We start from the raw sequence: 22,487 nt of genomic DNA, 5'->3' as shown, positions 1-22,487 counted from the left end.
CTTTGAAATGTCTCATATGTACTATCCTTCTAAGTTTGAAAAAATGTATATCTTCAAAAAAATTATATTAGTAATGTTACTCGAAATGATGAGACCATGTTCCTCTAAACAAAAGTTAAATTTCTTTCAAGAAATTATTCTTAATAAATAGCATTTCTTTATGTTTTTATAATTTAATTTTAACCATGATATTTGATTTTTCCATATACAATATTTACTCTGATTCCACAGTAAATTTAGAACAGGGAAGTTAAAGTTAAAAACATGCTTTGACATTTTAAAGTTCAGAAGGTCAAACTAGTTTTAGTAAAAAAAGAAAAAATAAAGCTATTGGTAGAGAAAAAGCTCCAAGAGAGAGCAATAGGTAGAGTATATGCAAAACTAAAAGTAAAAAATGAAAACTTCAGGAATCATATGCATATATGCATGTTAAGTTAGGGAGAGAGATTGGTGAAGACAAAGGAAGAGAGGTGACATTTTGTCTGGAATGTTCTTTCTGAAAACTAAAACCAAACTTTTAATTTTAATTTTAAGAAGATGTTTCCAAAAATATATTTTAAGAGAAAGAAAAAAAGTAAAATCTAGATTATAAATTTGAAGATTTTCATTCTGAAATATATTTTTAAGAATTTTTTGAAATACATCATTTAGAAGTTTTTTAATATATTATTATTTTTTCAGAAAACTAAATAATTTGGAAAGGTTACTTTTACATTCTACTTTGGCAAATTCTTCCTACACCTAATATTTTGAAACTGCACCCTACACAATTTTAAATCTGAAAATGCCCTTCATTCTGAAAATAAAAATCCAGAATTTATACATTTTAGAAAAATAGATTCGAAAAAAATTATTATGTTTCAAAAATAAAAATCTAAAATTAAAATGTATATATTCCAAAAAAGTTATATCTAGAAGAGATTATTGTGTTCCAAAAATAAAAATAAAAATAAAATTAATTATTTCATTCCAGATAAAAAATCTGTAATACCAAAAGTTTGTTCTCGAAAAAAAATCCAGAACATATTATGAAAAAGGGTCTGGAATGTAGTTTTATATATACCTCCATTTTACTTAAGGAAATTTTCGTCTTTTCTTATTGAAAGCAGTTGTATGGTGCAGAAATTAATTGTCTTCCACTTTAATAAGGAGGTGCAATAAACAATTAAGAAGAAAAAAAATTGCCAGTCCTTTAAGGCTTTTTGTGTCCCTTTATTTCTTTATTTCCTAAGCCTTTTCTTAATATCATGGGCCACGGCCCATCTAGTTTTGTTTTGTTTTGCTACAATTTTGTAGTTTTTAGTCTTACAGAAGCCACACCTGTCCATTATGTTGGTGTTTTGGTCATTTTTTGTTCTCTACAACTATGCAATTTACCCTGTTATCCATGACTACTCTTTCAACACCTGTTAGTTTTTTTGTTTTATTTGTCTTTGTATCTGTTGCAATTTTCTCCCCCTGTTCTCTGTACTAGGAACACTATCGCAGCCTCACTCTTTTATTTTCCACCCTTGTCCTAGGTTTTTCTTCTTCTTTAACATATTGCATTGTATTAAACATGGAACACACAGAGAAATATAGAAAACAGTTGAAATTGGTTGGATAATTAAAGGTTTTGAGATTAAATGTTTGATGATAACAAAAATTTAGAGTAAGTAATTTATTTTTCACTAAAAAGCCTTGTTTTTTTTCACTTTATGAACATTTTTTCTTATGTTTAAACTTTGGACTTTGATGGGAGAAGTTCAACAAGATCTGGATGATGTTTATGTGTCTGCCACACTATTTGTACACTTTTTGGGTTATGATCTGATGAATTTTGGATTCAGTGCTATGTAGCACATTTATGTGTCTGTACACTATTTTTGGATTATGATCTGATGAATTTTGGATTCAGGGTTATGTAACACAGAATACAGACACTGACATGACACAGATACAAAAATATGTAAAATTTTTAAAATGTAGGACACAGAGATATTATTTATATATTACATAATTATAAATTATATAAATTGAAAATAAAGATTTATGTGCATAAGTATATTCCAGATTATTTTTTAAGCAGAAATTGATAATAAAGATTTATGTGTATAAGTATGTTATAAATTTTTTTTTTCACGAGGATTTGTTTCTTATTTTTATAATTATAATAATAATTTATATAATAATTATTTTTTTATAAAAAAGTTAATGTATTTTTTTTTTTTAAATTGTGTTAGAACCGTATTAGAATTGTCAGAAATCTAACAAATACTTTTTGAATTGGACACTTCACAGATACATGTCCTCCAGGTATCATACGAGTGTCAGTATACAATACGAATATCGAATACGAGTGTCGGTATCCTATACGAATACTTTTTGAATTGGACACTTCACAGATACATGTCCTCCAGGTACAATACGAGTGTCGATATAGAATACAAATATCGAATACGAGTGTCGGTATCCTATACGAATATCGACAATCTAACAAATATTTTTTGAAACGAATACTTTTTGTATTGGACACTTCACAGATACATATCCTCCAGGTACAATACGAGTGTCGATATAGAATATGTCCTCCAGGTACAATACGAGTGTCGATGTATACGAGTGTCGATATAGAATATGTCCTTCAGGTACAATACGAGTGTCGATATAGAATACAGGACACGTGTCCTTTAAGGTGTCATACGAATGTCGATATCCAATATCATCAATATGTGTCGTACGAATATCGAATACCGATGTGTCAGAATTTTTTTTTTTGAGTTCTTTCAACAGCTATAACAAAATTTAGATTAAAATAATCTTCCTAATCAAATAATACAAAAAAAAACACACACGTCCGTACACATGATCTTGGATATGCGGATAGAAGCCGAAGAAAAGAAATAAAAAAATTAGGACATATAATTATTAAAAAACATAAATTTCGATAAAAATAATAATAATAAAGACATATAGTCATTAAAAAAACATAAATTTCGAAAAGAAACAATAATTTCTTATTAATTTATACATTTATTAATATAATAAAATAAATATATAGTATAATATTATTAAAATAAAAATTACAATCAGATACACTATAATACATTCACTTTTAAAAACTTTACTATTCCTCCTTTATTTCTTTTCTTAATATATTTTTTTTTATAATAAAATAAACTATGAATATAATATTATAAAAATAAAAATTTCAGTAACATCTACTATAATTATTTTAATCTCATTTATTTTTTCTAATAAAATAAATAATTAATATAATATTCAGTCACATGAATTTACATCTACTACAAAAAATTTAATCTCACCTCAAATTATCAGTCTACACATTTTTTAATCTCACCCCAAATTATTAGTAAAGTCTACTACAAATTTTTTAATCTCACCCCAACTTCCAACATATATATAGTGAAGTGAATATTCTTTATTCTCTTTTTACATTTTATCTTAAATGATTTCCTCCCAACAGTTCGTTTCTCATCTAAAATTTGTAAAACATAATAAATGAGATATTTTCTCTTCTATTTTGTTGTAGTTGAGAAAACAAAAAAAAATGTAGAGAGAATATGTTAAGGAATGCAAATACTTGACATAAATTACATAAAACATTGAACAAAAATCTATTATTCTGCCACGACCATAGAAGATAGCAACGAGTGGCCATTTTATTCCATTTGCATGGATGGATGCATGCATTATGCTCTGCATTTTCATACATTCCATCTCCCTACTTAGGATCACTAGCAACATACAACACAAACCACAGAAAAGAAAGAAAAAAAAACTCAGCCTCGATCAAGCTTAATACTACTCCTTTTCTTGCTTCTTCTAAACCTCACACACACTCATGCATCAGCACGAGGATCACTTTGCGGCAGCTCAAATGGGAAAAAGAAACTTTCCTTTCTGTCGAAGATTTTGTTCACAATTTCCGAAGGATAGTTAAAGGCCAACTCCTTAGCAAGGTCGTCCATGGAGCTCACAATGTTGTCCTTCCCTGTTGCACACAATAACTACCTTAAACTTTAAAATAAACTAAAAACCAAATGTAGATGCATGCATAGTATAATTAGTACCAGCAAATGTAAACTTCTTGTTGTCTCGAGCATTAATCTCGAAGGAAATAATCTGGAGATTCTCTTTCCTGGAAGAAAAGGTCACGAAGGGGTGACCAGGAGGAACAACAAACAGCATTCCTGGCTTCAGGTCGGCACTGATCCTATGGTTTGAGGGGCTACTCTTTTCATGCTTTGAGTTTGACCTTGATGAGATGTGGGGACATACAATTTGAAGATGCCCTTTACCATCGATCACCAGTGCTATCTTCGTTGCATGTGAGTTGTAGTGAATAGTACTCATAGATTTCTATATAAAAATATAGAGTTTTAATGTAGTGCATGAAAAAACCAATATAGCTATTGTCAAAATGTAACTTATCTGTAAATGGATAATAAATTAGAGATTAGTGAATGAGATAAAGAATAAAGGAAGTTGAGTTGGTATTATACCATGGTGATGTTGGTAAAGGAAAGCATGATATTGAGTTTTTCAAGGAGACTCCTGGAATCAGGAGGACCAACTTCAGTTAGACGACCATGACGGTTGGAGAAAGTGGGAGGCTTGGTGAAAAGATTGAATTCAGCCGTTGATGGGCCACCAAAGGGCCACCAAGAGGTTTTCTTGGGGGCCATCTCCTGCACCTTTTTTCTGCTTATTTCGAAAATACTTCCCCCATTCTGTTGATTGAAAAGCTTCTCTAACTGTCCTTTTGGGCTCTGTAATTAATTTCTCATTTTAGCAGAAAGTAGGCAAAACGCAACAATTACTTAGAATATAGTATAACGAAGCATATATATATATATATATATATATATATATATATATATAGGTAGTAGGGTCTACTTGGAGCGCAGCTTGGAGCACATTCCAGCCGAATGCTGATAGGAACGATTCTGGGTCTCGTCCTCCAGGCCCGAAAAATTCCTACATCACAATTTCCTTAGATTAGCTTATATAAGTGATCATGTGTTCATTTATCAATTATCCATGATCATGTATGTAGTGAGAAGCAGTAACCTGAAATTTTCCAGGAGTGGAAACAGGTACATGGAGCATGGCAAGGAAGAGCTTCTCATTCTCATCTCTGTTAACGATGTATAGTGGGGTGCCTGCCGGTATCGCCAACATGTCTCCAGATTCAAGGATGAACTTTTCTGTTTCACTTTCCTTCACCCACCCAAGTACGGCTCGCCCTACCAGATACCAAACAACAAATCAAAGTTAGAAATTTCAGAAATTGTACAGTATCCACCACTACATGTGAACATGCAATAAAAAAGGACAAAACAAAGTTAATAACGAATAACAGAAATTAAAAAAGTATACCCTTGATGTTGAACAAAACAACATCAGAATCAAAGTGACGTGGAGCCACGAACGTGTGCGGTTTAGCTTCTACAATGGTTAAACGGATATTCTCAATGCCTTTGAGAAGTTCGGATTTCTCAGTGAACTTCTTCAGAAGCCGAATTCTGCCATCTTCTGTTTCGAACTTGGTGTCAAAATCCCTATCTTCTTCAAAAATGTAGGGATATTCTTCTTCCTCTTCCCCTCCTTCCTCTACTTGTTCTTCTTTCTTTTCACTGCTTTCCTCCTCCTCCTCGTGCTCTTCAGAGCTACCTTCATGCTCATGAATTTGCTCTTCTATTTGTTTCTCTCGCTCATGCTTCAGACCATGGTACTCGTCACAACTTCGAAGACATATGAGCTTGTCATCCTCAGAGTATTTCTGCTGCTGTAGGCACTGGTGCTTGCATGTTTTGAGCTCAGGGTCCCCTACTACCTTGGTTTCTTTCTTGGCCAAGGATAGGTTTGAGAACAAGGCCAAGAGGAAGAAGAGAAGGATAGGTAAAGAAAGGTTGATTTTCATGGTGATGGTGTGGAGTCTTTGAGATGAAAGGGAAGGACATTGTGTTTGTTTATATGAAGGGAAAGAGCTATGAATGGGATAGGAATTGCATGCAGTTGGACATGTGTAATGTACGTGTCTCTTAGCAAGCAAGCAAGATAGGTAATTGATGCCAAGTAGAGGTGGGAGGGCGCGGATACATACAAAAACCATAAGCAGATAAAACTCTTTGCTTTTTTCATACTCCTATTTTCCTACGGAAATCATGCAGAGAGACACGTACCCCAAAACGAAATAATGAATCACGTGTTGGGAAGATTATCAGAAGGAAAAGTTAATTTAACACCAAAGACAAATAACATCTACTTGAAACTATTATAAGAATGTAAAAATATTTTAACTTCAAAAATAAATTAAATATAATTAAAATAAGTGAATATTTTTTATTATTTAAAGTCTGAATCTATCACCCCCCTTGTATACTGACATATAGAAATATTATACTTTCACACTTACATTTTCTCTTACTTCTATTTTATAATTTATATTAATAATAAAATATTTCATTTAACTAACAAAGATAAATATATTTTTTTTAAAATAAAATAATAATATTTTTATTATCAAAAGTTAAGAAAAATTAATAATGTAAAAAAGTATCAGAATATTATCACTTATATCACTTATGTTATTGGAAAAAAATATCATGTAAAATATTTATATTTTGTACTATTCTTGTTTAAAATGTTATGGTGTTTTTAAATTAAATTTTTTTAAGAGGGTAATTATGTGGTAAAGTCGTCTTTTTACATCAAAGCGTTTTTGTGTAAGAAGACAACTATTTGGTAAAGTTGCCCTCTTAGAAGAAAGCATTTCGTCAAAGAGGAACGTTTTACCTTATAGCCACCTTCTTACACAAAGTGCTTTGATGTAAGAAGGCGACTTTACAATATAGTCATCCTCTTAGAGGCTTTTTATTACCCTTACTCAGAGCGCGTCAGTTACGCTTTCATACTTCCTTTGTCTTCTGATGCTTCATTTTCCTCTTCTTCTATGTACTTTTTCTTCATTTTCCTCGAGCCATTGTCTTCTTCCATTGAATAAGTTGTTTTTGAGCTCTCTAGTTCTTCTTCACTATTGCTTTTTTTTTTCTCTCTTATTTGTTTCTTTTATGCCATTGCTGTGAAGGTCACCACATTCCTAATGTTTCATTGCCTTCAACGCGGTTCTTTGGGTTTTCATTATGCCTCCATTTGCTCTGTTGTTGTTGTCGTCGTTGTCGCCGCTCTTCACCACCACCATTGCCTTCACAAGGTTGGTGGTGTTTTAAATTTTTTAAATTTTTTTAATTTTTTTTAATTTTTTTAATTTGTTTATTTTTTATTTATTATAGTTTGTATTTTTTAAAATTTAAATTTATATTATTTTTTTTAGGTTAGAATAGAATTATTAAATTATTAGATTGTAGATAGATTTATATTATTTAATATTTATAATTAATTTAATGATTTTTAATTTGTATATTTAGTATTTGTTATAATTTGTATTTATTATTAATTTATATTACGTTAGTTGTTAGGTTAGAATAGAATTATCGTGTTGGTATTGAGTCTGAGGGTGTTCGACCCTCGGCAATTGATACGTGTTGGTATTGATGGCGAGGGTGTTCGACCATCGGCAATTGATATATTTTGGTATTGAGTCCAAGGGTGTTCGACCCTCAACAATTGAGTGGTATTGAGTCTGCGGGTGTTCGACCCTCGATCAACGTGAGATTTCACACTCATTAGTAAACACATGAATGACTATTACAGAATATAATGGATCGAAATTGGATTAATTTTTTTTCGCATAAGTGATGAGTACGAAAGAGGAGTAGAAGAATTTATACAATTTGTTCAACGTAACATGAATAATAGTGGTCATGATGCGGCAAAAATTAGGTGTTTGTGCGTTAACTGTTTGAACGAAAGGAGACTGGATGTTAAGAAAATCAGGGAACACCTTCTATGTGATGGGTTTCTTCAATCTTATACAACTTGGACATGACATGGTGAATTATTAAATTTACCATGTGTTTTCGTCACTGAAGAATATGTGGGGTCCACCATGGATGATGCAGTACATGGTGAAGTACATGATGATCGATTGGAGGACATGATTCGTAATGTGGGAGCTGAGACTTTTGCAAAAGCGAATGGACATGGAAGTATGTCAAGCGATGCAGAGACTTCATTGTATCATTGATCAACTAACTTCACACGGTTGTCGGTGGTTTTAAGATTGATGAATTTGAAATGGATGGACTGATAAAAACTTCACGGAATTGCTTCAGCTGTTGAAGGATATGTTTCTAGAGGGAAAGTACTCTACTTAATTATAATTATGAGGCAAAAAAAGATTCTTTGTCTGATGGGTATGGAGTATAACAAGATACATGCATGTCCTAAGGATTGTATATTATACAGGAAGGAATTTGAATTGTTGAAAAGTTATCCGAGGTGTGGGTTATCGCGTTATAAGTTGAAACAAAAAGATGATGATACTATTGAAGAGATAGAAAAGCATGGACCTCCAATGAAGGTTATGTGGTATATTCCCATCATTCCAAGGATGAAGCGTTTGTTTACAAACCCAAATGATGTTAAGAATCTTAGATGACATGTAGATAAGAGGAAATGTGATGGCATGTACCGACATTCAGCTGATTCTATTCAATGGAAGAAATTTGATGATGAGTTTCTAAAGTTTGGTAAAAAATCAAGAAATATCCGACTTGGTTTAGCTACAAACGGAATGAATTTGTTGGGTAATATGAGTACGAATCACAGTTCATGGCCTGTTTTACTAGTTATTTACAACTTACCTCCTGGATTGTGCATGAAGCAAAAATACATTATGTTCTCTATGATGATATCTGGTCCCCTTATTGAAGATTTGAAGTTAATGTGGGATCATGGTGTTGAAGTATTTGACATATTTGCTAATGAAACTTTCAAAATGCATGTCATGTTATTTTGCACCATCGATAACTTTTCGACATATGGTAACTTATTAGGATATAATGTTAAGGGTCATAAAGCATGTCCAATATGCGAAGAAGACATTAGTTCTCCATAATTGAAGCATGGAAGAAAGACAGTATATATATCTTCGACATCAGAGGTTTCTTAGAAGTCATCATCCTTACCGAAAGATGAAAAAAACCTTTAATGGACATCAAGAGACTGGTAGTCCACTAACTCCATTAACTGGTGTTGAGGTTTACAAAAAGGTAAATAACATAGAACACACCTTCGGTAAGTCGAAAAAGAAGTCACCTGTGAAAAACATATGGAATAAAAAATCAATCTTCTTTGATTTTCCGTACTAGTCGATGTTAGAAGTCAGACATTGTATAAATGTAATGCATGTTGAGACGAATGATGGTCTAAATGCTCGTTTAAATTTGATTGAGATAAACATACGAGGCAAGTTGACACCGATAGAAATGGGTAAGCATACATATTTGCCCCTAGCCTGTTACATCATGTCAAAAAATGAAAAATAAGTTTTTGTCAATGTCTAAAGGGTGTGAAAGTGCCACAAGGACATTCCTCAAATGTGAAGATTCTAGTGTCAATGCAAGATTTGAAGTTAATTGGGTTGAAGTGTCATGATTGTCACATCTTGATGCAACAGTTGCTACCGGTAGCTATTCGTGGGATCTTACCAAAAAATGTTAGACATGCCATAACCCGTCTGTTCTCATTCTTCTCTTCCATTTGTTCTAAAGTCATTGATCCATTAAAATTAGATGAACTTGAAGATGAACTTGAAGATGAAATTGTTGTTATCTTGTATGAATTGGAGATGTTGTTTCCTCTATCTTTTTTTGACATCGTGGTTCATCTGGTAAGAGAGGTTAGATTGTGTGGACCAGTGTACTTACGATGGGTGTATCCTGTTGAGCAGTATATGAAAAATTTCAAAGGGTATGTGAAAAAACATTATCGTCCAGAAGCTTCAAGAATTGAAAGGTACATAGTAGAAGAAAGTATTGAATTTTGTTCAGAGTACATGTCAAAAGCAAATACAATAGGTCTTCCAGCTAACTCATGGCACCATAGGCGTTCTACAAGTAAATGTTTACATGTGTACATGTGGTAAACAAATATCAATAAAAAGTCTTGCAAGCACATTTGTATATATTGAATAACACAGATGAAGTTATACCTTACATAGATGCTCATAAAGCCATTGTGAAAGAAAATAACCCAAGACAACTAGAGAAACGAGTCTTGATGAAACATAATATAACTTTCATGCCTTGGTTTAAAGACGAGGTATTAAAGGATTCAACGGCATCAAAGATCTTAACCTGGGTTGCTGCTGGATTGAAGTTTGATGTCATTTCTTGTACAGGTTACGAAGTGAACAATTATATATTTTACACGAAGTCTATGGATGAAAAAGAGTATAGTTCAAAATTCTAGTGTTACTCTTGAAGCTAAGTCAATTCAGTTTTCCACTTCGAAAGATACAATTCCTGTACTTGGATCAATGGCATACTAAGGGTTAATAGAAGAGATATGGGAGGTTGACTATACTAAGTTTTTCGTTCCAGTTTTCAAGCATAAATGAGTTGACAATAGAAGTGGGGGTTAAAATTGAAGAATTCAAGAGCTAGATGCAAAAGATGATAAGAACGGGTTAGATGGGGAAGGAAGGGAGGTCAGAAAGTGACTTTTAGAAGAACAAAGGAGAAATAATCATAAACAAGAAGCTTTACTACTGCAGAAGGTGAGCTAAAGATGGTTGAAACAGGGGACTTGAATACAAGATATTTCCACTCGATAATTAAATGGAGAAGAGCAAAAACTAGTATTAGTAGAGTGAAGAATGAAGGCCAATGGTACGATGAGGAGGGTGTGGTAAAGAAAAAAAATTAGAGAATTCTTCAAACAAAGGTATCAGAAGTGGGCCTAGATTTTCTTTCCCCAGGGTAATTGGATTCCATTTTTTTCTTTTTAAGCGTAGAATACACGTATAACCACTTACATTATTCTAGTCACTTGACTTGGTACGAGGTTTGTTTGTTGCTGTTGAAACTGGTTGAAAAAGGGTACCAATGCATGGACCTTCCGTGAGAAGACTGATATTTTATGTAAAAAAATAACCTGGCATGGAAGAACCCAAATTATAAAATCACTACAACAATAACAATCGAAGGGCTTCTTCTTTTTTCCCTCTTTCACTCATTTTAACAATTTAAGTCTGTGACGTAATATGACCATCACAATCATTATCTTTAATTTATTTTTTTCATTGCTCATAAAAAAAATTGTTGGGGGAAAAGGTTGCTAGCAGTAATGTCTAAAATGGTAAAATTGCAAGTGATTCATAACTCCTACAAATGATAACATTAAACAATGAAATCTTATAACTATTTGTGGTGTGTGTTCGCTACGAATTTACTTGGAACAAAGCAACATCTCCTTAAAGTTCATCACCCTTCTCTACTATTATAGGAATATGTCTAGGACCAACTGCCAAAAATGAATAACAAACAGGATAAGATACTCGACAGATTTCTGAAAAAAAGTTTAAATGTGTATCTATCTTCTTCAATCCAGAACTTTGAAATAACATGCATGATATTTAATAGAAGTAAAATATATAAGATTGGTTTGTGTTAATAGAAGTAAGTAAAATATATAAGATTGGTTTGTGTTAGGTCTCTAGTTGATAAAGTATAAACTTGGTCAATTTGACTATATTTCTTAACATTATTGTCCAGTTTCTCTTTACCTTTTATTTTTCTAAATGTTGGTAGAAATAGGTTTGTAACCCGACAAGTTTGATTTTGAGTGAATATATATATATATATATATATATATATATATATATATATATATATAATTCAAATGCAGCCAACCTAAGCTACAGTTTCTCCTAATTCCAGGAATAAGAGTGTGAGGATTAATAATATGAGTCTCGTTTGAGAAGTGATGAGGTTTCCATGAGCGATTGTCTTAGGTTGTTTATATGTTGTGATGAGTCTACAAGATTGAGAGTAGAAGGAAATAGGTAGATTCAATAGGAGGGAGAATACGTTCAACTACTTACAACAATCTTCATAAAAGTGTTTTGGTTTGGTGTGGTGAGGTTGGCTAGAAATTAGAATGGAACTTTTCCAATATTTTGAAACCAATTTTTTATTGAGTCCTTTTTTTTTATCAGCAACAAATTAATGAAATAAAAAGGACACTTCAGGGGTGTCTCAACCCTTATACAAAGAAAGTCATCTAAGATACAATGCATAAAATAAAGCAATAGAAAAAACAATACAAAGTTTAGCTAGAAAAACATCAGCTTGAAGCATCGCATGTATCCTAGAAAAACAGAGATACCTACACCTGGATAAAAAAACAGCATGTGCTGTCACAAAAAGCCCAATCTGCAGTTTTTAAGAATACCTATGTTGCAGAAGCCACCGAAAACAAAACTTCTCCTACCTTATTGAATATTATCTACTCACTTCCCCCTTTCACCGACTCCAAATAGCATATCAAGGGTGGCATCTCATAGTCCACTGTCATACCTTGTTTTTGATTCCAAGTCTTCCTTTCTAAACTTTCCTCTGAATCTGACATACCAAAAACATCAAAAACTCTAATTCCCCTCTGTTTAGGCACCATCATGACTTCAAATGTTCCTCCCTCACATCTTTCGCCCTGCTTAACTCATCTGCTATGGTTTAGGAGCAACCCCCTGTGCCCTGAATCAGACTAAAAAAAAAACTAGATTTGTCACACTTTTGTATTGGAAACATCTTGCTAGGTTCTGCCATGGAGATATGATTGCCATCACATGGTTTCTGGCTCCCCTACAAAGAAGATAGAATTAGCATTTTATACATTGGACAGGGTTTAGATGCCACTCCGCAAGAGAGTAATTAAAAGACCGCATCCTATGTTTCATCCATGACCAGGCTCTAACTTGTGCTAGATGAAAAATTTCATCATCATCCACTACACCATTTTTGAAGATTATAGAGTTCCGCTGCTCCCAAAGACATCTCACCACCGCTACCCACATGCCTTTCCACACCATATTCGGCTTGTAATTGAAAGCTTGAAAGCTGAACTGCTCCAAATGACATGTCAGCTCCCTATGTTGAGCAAAGACAATTCCCATCCATCTAAAGCATCTATTCCACACACGTTGAGCTACCGAACACTCCACAAATAGATGTTGTACTGTTTCGTTGCCACCCCCACACAATACACATAATTGGTTGTTTATCATCACCCCTCTCCTCATTAAGTTTGTCTTTGTTGGAAGTTTGTCTAGAAGGGCCCTCCACGCGGTTACAAGCACATTAGGATACGCTTTAACCTGCCAGAGCAAGTTAAAGATTGCATTTGGGCCATCTGTAGAAGATTTAGTAAGTCGTTCATATGCCGTCTTCACCGAAAAAACTCCAGATGTGTCCCCTTCCCACTTCTGGGAATCCATCTCTTCCCTGATGAGTTTGGTTCTGCTTATCACTCTTAGCAGCTCATCTACTAGTTCAGACTCCCACTGAAACCTATACCTTCTCCAACCCAGCGTCCATGTCCACTCATTGTCCTCCCATATTCCCACCTCAGACACCTTTGATTCCTGATTCAGCGATATAGAAAACAGTCTCGGAAAGGAATCCCGTAAAGTCCTGCTGCCAGTCCATGCGTCCTTAATGCTTCACAATCCATCCAGGGTCACTCTGCTAACCCGATCTATTTTGTTTTGTTTGTTGGCATGTCAAAAACAGGTTGGATTGTGGTAGTCCGTCGTCTATACAAGTTAAATTTGGGAACTCGTGTCAGAAGACATTGAGTTGACGGATTGATCCATATTTTTCAATCTTCTTTTAAATTATATGTTTTTTTAATTTTTTTTCTTTTGGACTAATTTATTTCATTATAGTTATTAATATTATTTTTTAGACAATAAAAATATAAAAAAATAATAATAAAATTGAATCCAATTTTAATATTTTAATTAAACAAAATTTAAAGTATAACAAAACAAAGGAACTATAAACAATACTCTAATCCCTAAACTATAAACAATACTCTAATGAATGAAAAGATATATAAAAAAATTAATGTAAATAACTTTTTTTATAAAATATTAACAATCATCAATTTTTATTTTAGAAGCATGATATATATGTTAAAAAAACACCACAAAGAAAAATGGCCAGGTTGATGGATTTGTTCGTCCCGTCCCACCTGTGGCCTGACTAGTTGACGAGTTAGGTTAATGCTGACGGATTCAAAAAGTTTAGATTGACCCGCCAAACTTAACCAATTTATCATCACTAATTTCTCTTTATCTATCACTTCTTTTTTTGTATTTCTTCAATAAAGTCATACTTATTTAACATGGTCACAGTTATTTTGTAGAGATTCTACATTGGTAACATTGGAAGATGTATGAAGGTTTATGCAACAACAAACCCATTTTCAGAGCTCCATAAATAATTTGTAGATATAGAAATCAAATCGTTGGGCATTGAAGACCAAAATCGATTTGACTTTTTAAGTATATAATCGATTATTCACAAAAACACTCATAATCGATTAAGACTTAAAAAACAAGTAATAATGTCAAAAAATAGCTTCACTCATAATCAAAATAATCAATTAGGACTTAAATAGGTTGCGCTTTCTTATTCTTTCATAAAATTAAATATTGAAATAATTATTATTATAAAAAATTATTACAAATTAATAATATTATTTAAATTTAATACAAAATTATTTTTAATTATATTTTATAAAATTATGAATATTCATTCACAATTGCTTAACTATCAATGGCAAATGCTCTCTGCACCCAACACTTTTGAACCTGCACCCAACATAATTTCAAAAATTCCAAAAATATCCTTTATTCCGGAAATAAAAATCCAGAATTGAAAATAATGCATTTTGGAAAAATAAATTCGGAAGAGATTTTTGTGTTTCGGATATAAAAAATCCAGAAAAAAAAAATCAAAATCCCATTCTGGATAAAAAAAAACTGAAACTGAAAATAATACATTCCAAAAAAAAATATCCGGAAGAGATTATTGTGTTCCAAAAAAGAGGATCCGGAATGTAATTTTATATGTACCTCATTTTTTTAAGCTATTTTCGGTTTTTCCCTGTGATTGGATGCAGTGATATGGTGCAGGAAGCAATTGCCACTATCAATTTGTGAGTAATTCAAAAACCTCTATGGAGTCAACAGATGAGTGTTTCTTCTTGCACTCCTATACTTTTATTCCTGCACCCCATTAGAAATACGAATTGACAAAATTAACCGTAGAAGGTTTTACCCAAACACAACGTCTCCTTTTTCTCTATCATTTTCATTATCATTGTTCAGAGCAAGAAACACTGAGTGTTCTGGGTGCTTTTGGTGATTTTTAGTGTGCTCTGTACTTTCGGCGAAGAGGAAAAGTAAGGTTTGTTTTCTTTTAGTTTTCAGAATTTGGTAGTACGTAATATTTATGAAAATAAAAAATCTAAAATAAAATAGAGTTCATGCATATTATATTCTGGAAATATATTCTGAAAAGGGCTCTCCATATAACTTGCTCCGGAAAAGGAAAATCATTTTGAAATACTTTCTGGAACATATTTTATGAATTCTTATTCACCATAGTCAAAAAATTATGTTTCAGATAAAGTATTTCAAAATGTTTTTATTTTATTTTATTTTTCAGTTCCTATACCTAAAACACTTTTTCTTACGTCTCTTACATAACCATCCAAAGCTGTGAAGAGTAACTTTAGTATTTAATGTAGGCATATAGTAGGAAAATGTAGGGTCCAGGAAGAAACACCTCAACATATGATAACTCATTAGGAAAATTATTGTCTTTAAACAAAATCAGAATTCAATATTCCAGTTCAAGCATAATCCTAGCCACCATATTTTAGACTCGTACATTGGAGCTTTTTGGGTAACCAACCACAAGACTGGTGAAAACTACTTCTCTTAAACCAACTCTTAAAATAATTATTATAGAAATTAATGAATTTTAATTATACATTAGTTCATAATTAAATGAAAATTATAGACAATTATATTCTAATGGAATTCTTATATTTCATCATATTTTTGAAGAACCTTAGGATTAAATAGGTTTCTGAAATTTCGTGACTTCCACACAGGTATGCATCAATCTAGGTCAACCATAATCACTAAATCAAAACTCAAATGCGCTTCTCTTGGTAAGCTAATTGGGTCTTGTTTCAAAATATATATAAAAGTTAATTAGGTCCTTACATCTTGGGTGGTAGAGTCAAACATATTCTAGAATATTACGGCACTTTCGTATATCAAACAAAACAGTCCATTATAGTTATAATTATCGATAAACACTTCCTTTGACGTGTCTTTAATTACAAAGGGTAGGCAACCTAATTTTACTTGTCTATTGTCTTAGACTCTTGTTTTCCTCTATATAACCCCTCCCTCCGACCCTTTTTATCCTCACTCACACACATCCCTCTGTATCAGTAGTATCAGTATCAGCACAAAACACAACGTATCCACATAAATATCATGGCTTTTAGAGGGTTTGTCTTGTGTCTAGTTACGGCTATGGTGGCCACTATGTGGACTCAAAATGCTACTGCCCAATCAGGTTGCACCAATACACTGACTAGCTTGAGCCCTTGCCTCAACTACATAATGGGAAGTTCTTCAACCCCATCACCTTCATGTTGCTCACAGCTCTCAACCGTTGTCCAATCTTCACCACAGTGCCTTTGCTCCCTGCTTAATGGTGGTTCCACTTTCGGAATTACCATTAATCAAACTCTTGCTTTGTCTCTCCCTGGCGCTTGTAAAGTGCAAACTCCCCCAGTTAGCCAGTGCCAAGGTAAGAATAATATTAGAATTAACCAAAGTCTTGACTCTCCCTTTATATTTATCTCACATGGTAAGTAAAACTAAAGCATGATTTGGATAATAACAAAGTATTGAGTTTGTTCTCATGACATAATTTAATTTGATTATTAGCTGGCAAAGGACCAACATCTCCTTCGACTGCTCCAGTTGGTTCTCCTTCTGATTCTTCAGCTGAATCACCTCAAGGGTCAACATCACCTTCTGCTTCAGACTTTCCCTCAGGTATATATGCATCACTTTGGTTTAGGGTTTAGGGTTTATCTTAACAGAAACTCAGACAGAAAAAAAGTTGAAAGCCACAAATTCTAATATATACTTTTGTACATAACTTTCTTGTGCTAAATTAGTTAATTATATTAAACATTTTAGAGTAATAGTGTGATCTTCACTTAGTTCAAATAGTTTTCTACATGTGCATGTACATATTAGTAGTCATTGAGTCGGTTAGTACATAAACTCATGAACTGTCACAAAAATTGCTGAAAATGTTTTTGTTATGTCATTTTGGTTAATTACAGGTGCAGGATCTAAAACGGTGCCATCAACAAACGGTGGTTCATCTGATGGAAATGCTATTGAAGTCCCCTCCCACTTGGTGTTCTATCTTCTTGCCATTGTGTCGTGTGCCTTAACCTTCACCAAGTTCTGATTATTTTGTGCCAACTGAGATTTGGGTGCTGAAATTTTATTTTTTAGCGTTTGCACGTCCTTGTATAAATAAGAATATTGAATTGAAAAATTAAATTGATATGAAGTTATTTTTTCTGAGGGATTTGATGTAGATTTTACTTGTTTGTGTGATGCACTACTATTTGTTGGTATATTTGGCTTAGCTACTTTCTTCTAACTATTTCTTCCCCATAAACGACACGATTAGTTAAATAGGTTAGTTAAGTAGTTATTTGACAAGTCCTTATCTCGTAAAATTTATTTATTAACTTATTTATAATAAAATAAAATTTATGCAAAAAAAATGTTAAAACAATAATAAGGTCATAATTATTATATTTATAAAAGTGTATTAAAATATATGATAGCTGTCTCGCAATACAAATATTTAAGCTAACTACGTAGTGTTTTTACACAAATTGCCTAAATATAAATCATAATAACTTTAATTATTTGTTCGCAAAAACCAACAAGAAATTTAAACAAAAAAGCAAATAAAAATAAAAATAAGTAATTCAATAAATTTAATGTGAATTCAACCAACAAGATATAACTTCGCTACAAGTATGTTAAATCATTCAACCAATCCATTATATGTATTTACTTATTTTTATAAATGATGAATCATGAATAAATTAATGAATCATTTAGTTGTCCTTATCTTTTAGGCCTATAATTATTTTGTCACCCTACCAGTTCAAACGCAACTACAGGTCATTCGATTGAAATTTAAGGGCTAAAAATATTTTTAAGATCCATTTTATTTGGTATGTTCTTTATGCTAAGGATTTCTCTTCAATTGAAAATATAACTGCGTAATTTTTTTTTATCAAAGAAAAAAATAATTAAATAAAATATTTAAGGAATATCATAATACTTATATGAAATACTATTTAAAACTCTCACAATAAGAAAAAATTATTTTAATGGAGTTTATTTTTAAATTATCAAGGATTAAAAGCTTTGTTAATTCATTTATCTAGGAGAAGTTTCACTCGTTAAATTATTCCTTCCAGTTGTTCAAAACTTATGTTAAATAACATGAGTTTAAGAATCTTAGTAAAATATCATGGATTTCAAAATCTCCTAAAATAACATGAGTTTTAGGACCTTCGTAAAATACCAAAGGTTTCAAAACCGGGTTTTTGACCATGATGGGGTTTTTTTTTTTTGCTTTTTACCAAAATGTGGTCTGTTTAAAAAAAATTACAAATTTAGGCAAGTCGTGCCAATTCGGCACGACTTCATATGCACAAATCGTTCCAATTTGACACGACTCTGCCATGTCATACGGAAGTCGTGCCAACTTGGCACGACTTCTGCCCTGTCATACTGAAGTCGTGTCTTCTGCCACGTCATTTTTTTTTATAATTTTATTGTTTATATATTGGGTAGTAAGTTATGTATTGTTAAAAAATAATTTGATACATAACTTTCTAAGAGTGTTAGTTTTAAGGAACAAAAAATTGGATAATCGTGTATGGATCATGTCCAGCGCCATTAAATATCAAAATATCAAAAAATTTGCATACATGAGACATTAAATATCAAAATATATTTTTTGGCTAGTGGGAAATCATGTCCGGCAGCAATGTCCTCAGGAGTTAATGACTCAAAGTTTGAATAAGCTGATTATCCAAACATGATCCATACACGATTATCCAAATTTTTGTTCCTTAAAACTAACACTCTTAGAAAATTATGTATCAAATTAATTTTTAACATTACACAACTTATTACCCAATATATAAACAATAAAATTAAAAAAAAAAAAGACGCGACAGAAGTCGTGTCAAGTTGGCACGACTTCAGTAAACATGGCAGAAGTCGTGCCAAGTTGGCACGACTTCAGTATGACATAGCAGAGTCATGTCTAATTGTGACGATTTGTGCATGTGAAGTTGTGCCAAATTGACACGACTTGCCTAAATTTGTAATTTTTTTTAAACAGACCCAATTTTGGTAAAAAGCAAAAAAAATAACCTCATCATGGTCAAAATCCCTTCAAAACCTCCATAAAATACCATAGGTTTCGAAACCTTCATAAAATACCTTAAGTTTCAAAAATCCCATAAAGTACCATGAATTTTAGAATCTCTATAAAATACCATACGTTTCTTTAAAACCTCCATAAAATACAATGAGTTTCAAAATACCTTGAATTTGAAAACCTCCGTAAAATACCTTGGATTTGAAAACTCCCGTAAAATCTCATAGGTTTTGGAACTAATAACATATGATTTTTTACTCATTTTATCATTTAAGCACTCTTGTGTTTTTCAACCACAATTATTTATATTTATTGTATTTATTTATCAATATTTAATAAAATAATTTATCAATAAATAAATGAACATAACAAACTTTCAAAATATATATATATATATATATATATATATTATTCACTATTTCTATTAACCACTTTTGTATATATATAAGATAAAAATTACTAATAAAGATTTTTGTCCATTCTGCACTGCTATCTTCGGTCGCTCTTCCTTGCATCCTATGTGTACACCACGGTTTCCTAGTGATCAAACTACATAACCTTTACATTCGCATGTTCATTACATCTATTATAGATTCTGCTATCTCTGCAGCTCCTCCTGCCAGCTCCTCCACTCTCCAAGCTTTTCTCTGGTAGTTATTGATAAAATAACTGTACCCTTTATTAATAACTGCACACCTGTGCACACTTTTGTTTTGGGCCTTCCATTTTTTTGGGCTTTTGTTTTTCTCTTTGTAATCTGTGTTTTGCTGTTTGACATGTACATATATATACTCTTATGGATCCAATAATAATCAGTTTTTTCTGTGCCATTAAGTTTCACAATTTAGACTTCTTTCCCTCTCTCTGTTCTCTGTTCTCTCTCCCTCTCTGTTTAGGGTTTTTCATCCTCTGTTGGTTGGTGCCTTGGGTGATTGCTATCTCTTTGCCATGGTGGTTAATCGCATTATGGTATTAGAGCTCTTCAATTGAAGAGCTCTGTTGCGCACTCTGAAAACTTTCTTTTCTTTTTCTTCTTCTTGAATTTATTTTCCTTGTTTCTCTGTTTGCAGCAATGGCAGAAGAACGCGTCACTTCTTCGTCTCAACCCGATCCGGCGAACAGCAACCTCTACCTTCATCCTAACGAGAACCCCGCTGCTCCGCTCGTCTCACCGGTGTTGGACGCTTCCAATTACCACTCCTGGAGCCGCTCGATCTTGACGGCACTGAACGCTAAAAACAAAGTGGAGTTCGTTCTTGGAACGCATCCTTGCCCAAAAAAAGACCATCGAAATTTCTCAGTTTGGAACAGATGCAATAATATGGTAGTCTCATGGTTAGTACACTCCGTCTCTTTACCTATTCGGCAAAGCATTATTTGGATGGATAGTGCCCTAGACATCTGGAATTACTTGAAAACTAGATACTCTCAGGGTGACCTATCTAGAATTTCTGATCTTCAAGTAGAAGTAGCTTCTTTAAATCAGGGGGATTTATCTGTGACTGAGTATTTTACAAAATTAAGGATAATTTGGGACGAGTTGGACAACTTTAGGCCTATCCCCATGTGCACATGTTCTGTAAAATGTTCTTGTTTAGTTAATTCTATCATAAGTCAAAGAAAGTGCGAAGATTATGCCATGCAATTTTTGAGAGGGTTAAATGACCAATATAGTAATGTTAGATCACACGTTCTTCTCATGGAACCCATCCCACCTATATCAAAGATCTTTGCTCTCGTTGCCCAGCAAGAAAGACAATTAGCAAATCACATTTTTGTTAGCATATCTAGTATTAACAGTGTTGATTCCACTAGGACATCCTCATCTACTCTGTGCACTTTTTGTGGTAAGCATGGGCACACTGAAAATGTTTGTTTTAAAAGAGTTGGGTTCCCTCATCAAGACAATAGGAACTCCAAACCTAACACTAGAAAGGTATGCACACACTGTAACAGAAATGGTCACACTATGGATACCTGTTACAAGAAACATGGCTACCCTCCTGGGTACAAATACTATAACAGCAATAGGACTAGTCAGATTAACAGTCTTATTACTACTGATGGTGTTTTCTCTGAGCCTTGTCCTAAAGAACAGGAAAAACGTGATTACCATCTCACTGCACATCAAATTATCAATGATGTTCTGAGGCAAAACAACAATGACACTCCGCCTAATCCTATTCAAGTGAATCAAGTGGGCTCCTTCTCTGCAGACTCCAATATACATGAGTCTTCAACAGGTAAGCACTTCTTCTCCTCTTTAAATCATAGTCATAATTCCTGGATCGTTGACTTTGGCGCCACTGGTCACATTTGTACTGTCTTGTCTGCTTTCACCTCTTATAAAACTATCAAACATGTTTTGATCAACTTACCAAATGGCCAACATGTTTTTGCAAACTCTTCAGGGACAGTCGTTTTTACAAATAAATTTTATCTTCTTGATGTGTTATATATCCCTCAATTTGCATGCAACCTTATATCTGCTTCTAAATTGTCTCTACACTTAAAATGTAACTTGATCTTTTCCCCCACACACTGTCTTATACAGGACAACCTCTCCAAAGAGCATATTGATTTAGCTAATGCCAAAGCTGGCTTGTACATCTTTAACTCTTCTATTTTTCACACTGCCACACACTACTTTATTCCTTCTGTCTCCTGCACTGTTAAGGAAAATAATTTGTGGCATTATAGAATGGGGCATCCCTCTGATGAAAGGTTGCATGTCTTGAAAAGTCAATACCCTTTTGTTTCTGCTGATAAAACTCATATGTGTGATATTTGTAATCGTACAAAACAAAGAAAACTTCCCTTTACTCTAAGCACCTCTCACACTACTGCTATATTTGATATCATTCAAGTAGATATTTGGGGACCCTGTTCTGCTACATCTATGCAAGGTTTTCGTAATTTTTTGACCATTGTAGATGATTTTTCTCGTTATACATGGACTATATTGTTGCATGTTAAATCTGAAGTTCGCAC

The 22,487-nt window shown here is 32.9% G+C and overlaps 2 protein-coding genes across 2 annotated transcripts; one reads left to right on the top strand and one right to left on the bottom strand.

Moving 5' to 3' along the window:
• Window positions 1–3,566: 3,566 nt before the first annotated feature.
• On the bottom strand, window positions 3,567–6,073 carry LOC137829735 (sucrose-binding protein-like). The gene is made up of 6 exons (XM_068636622.1): window positions 5,383–6,073; window positions 5,074–5,249; window positions 4,900–4,980; window positions 4,506–4,772; window positions 4,074–4,362; window positions 3,567–3,994 (listed from the first exon to the last, which is right to left on the bottom strand). Exons 1-6 carry the CDS (start codon window positions 5,924–5,926, stop codon window positions 3,843–3,845), a joined length of 1,509 nt encoding a protein of 502 aa, XP_068492723.1. The 5' UTR covers window positions 5,927–6,073; the 3' UTR covers window positions 3,567–3,842.
• A 10,336-nt stretch (window positions 6,074–16,409) lies between these two features.
• LOC137829734 (non-specific lipid transfer protein GPI-anchored 5-like) lies at window positions 16,410–17,605 on the top strand. The gene is made up of 3 exons (XM_068636621.1): window positions 16,410–16,808; window positions 16,949–17,059; window positions 17,356–17,605. Exons 1-3 carry the CDS (start codon window positions 16,490–16,492, stop codon window positions 17,484–17,486), a joined length of 561 nt encoding a protein of 186 aa, XP_068492722.1. The 5' UTR covers window positions 16,410–16,489; the 3' UTR covers window positions 17,487–17,605.
• Window positions 17,606–22,487: the final 4,882 nt, after the last annotated feature.

The sequence above is a fragment of the Phaseolus vulgaris genome, chromosome 7 (assembly GCF_000499845.2).
Source record: "Phaseolus vulgaris cultivar G19833 chromosome 7, P. vulgaris v2.0, whole genome shotgun sequence".
Taxonomy (NCBI): domain Eukaryota; kingdom Viridiplantae; phylum Streptophyta; class Magnoliopsida; order Fabales; family Fabaceae; genus Phaseolus; species Phaseolus vulgaris.
The sequence above is the reverse complement of the archived record's forward strand: the minus strand, read 5'-3'. Positions and strand labels throughout refer to the sequence as shown.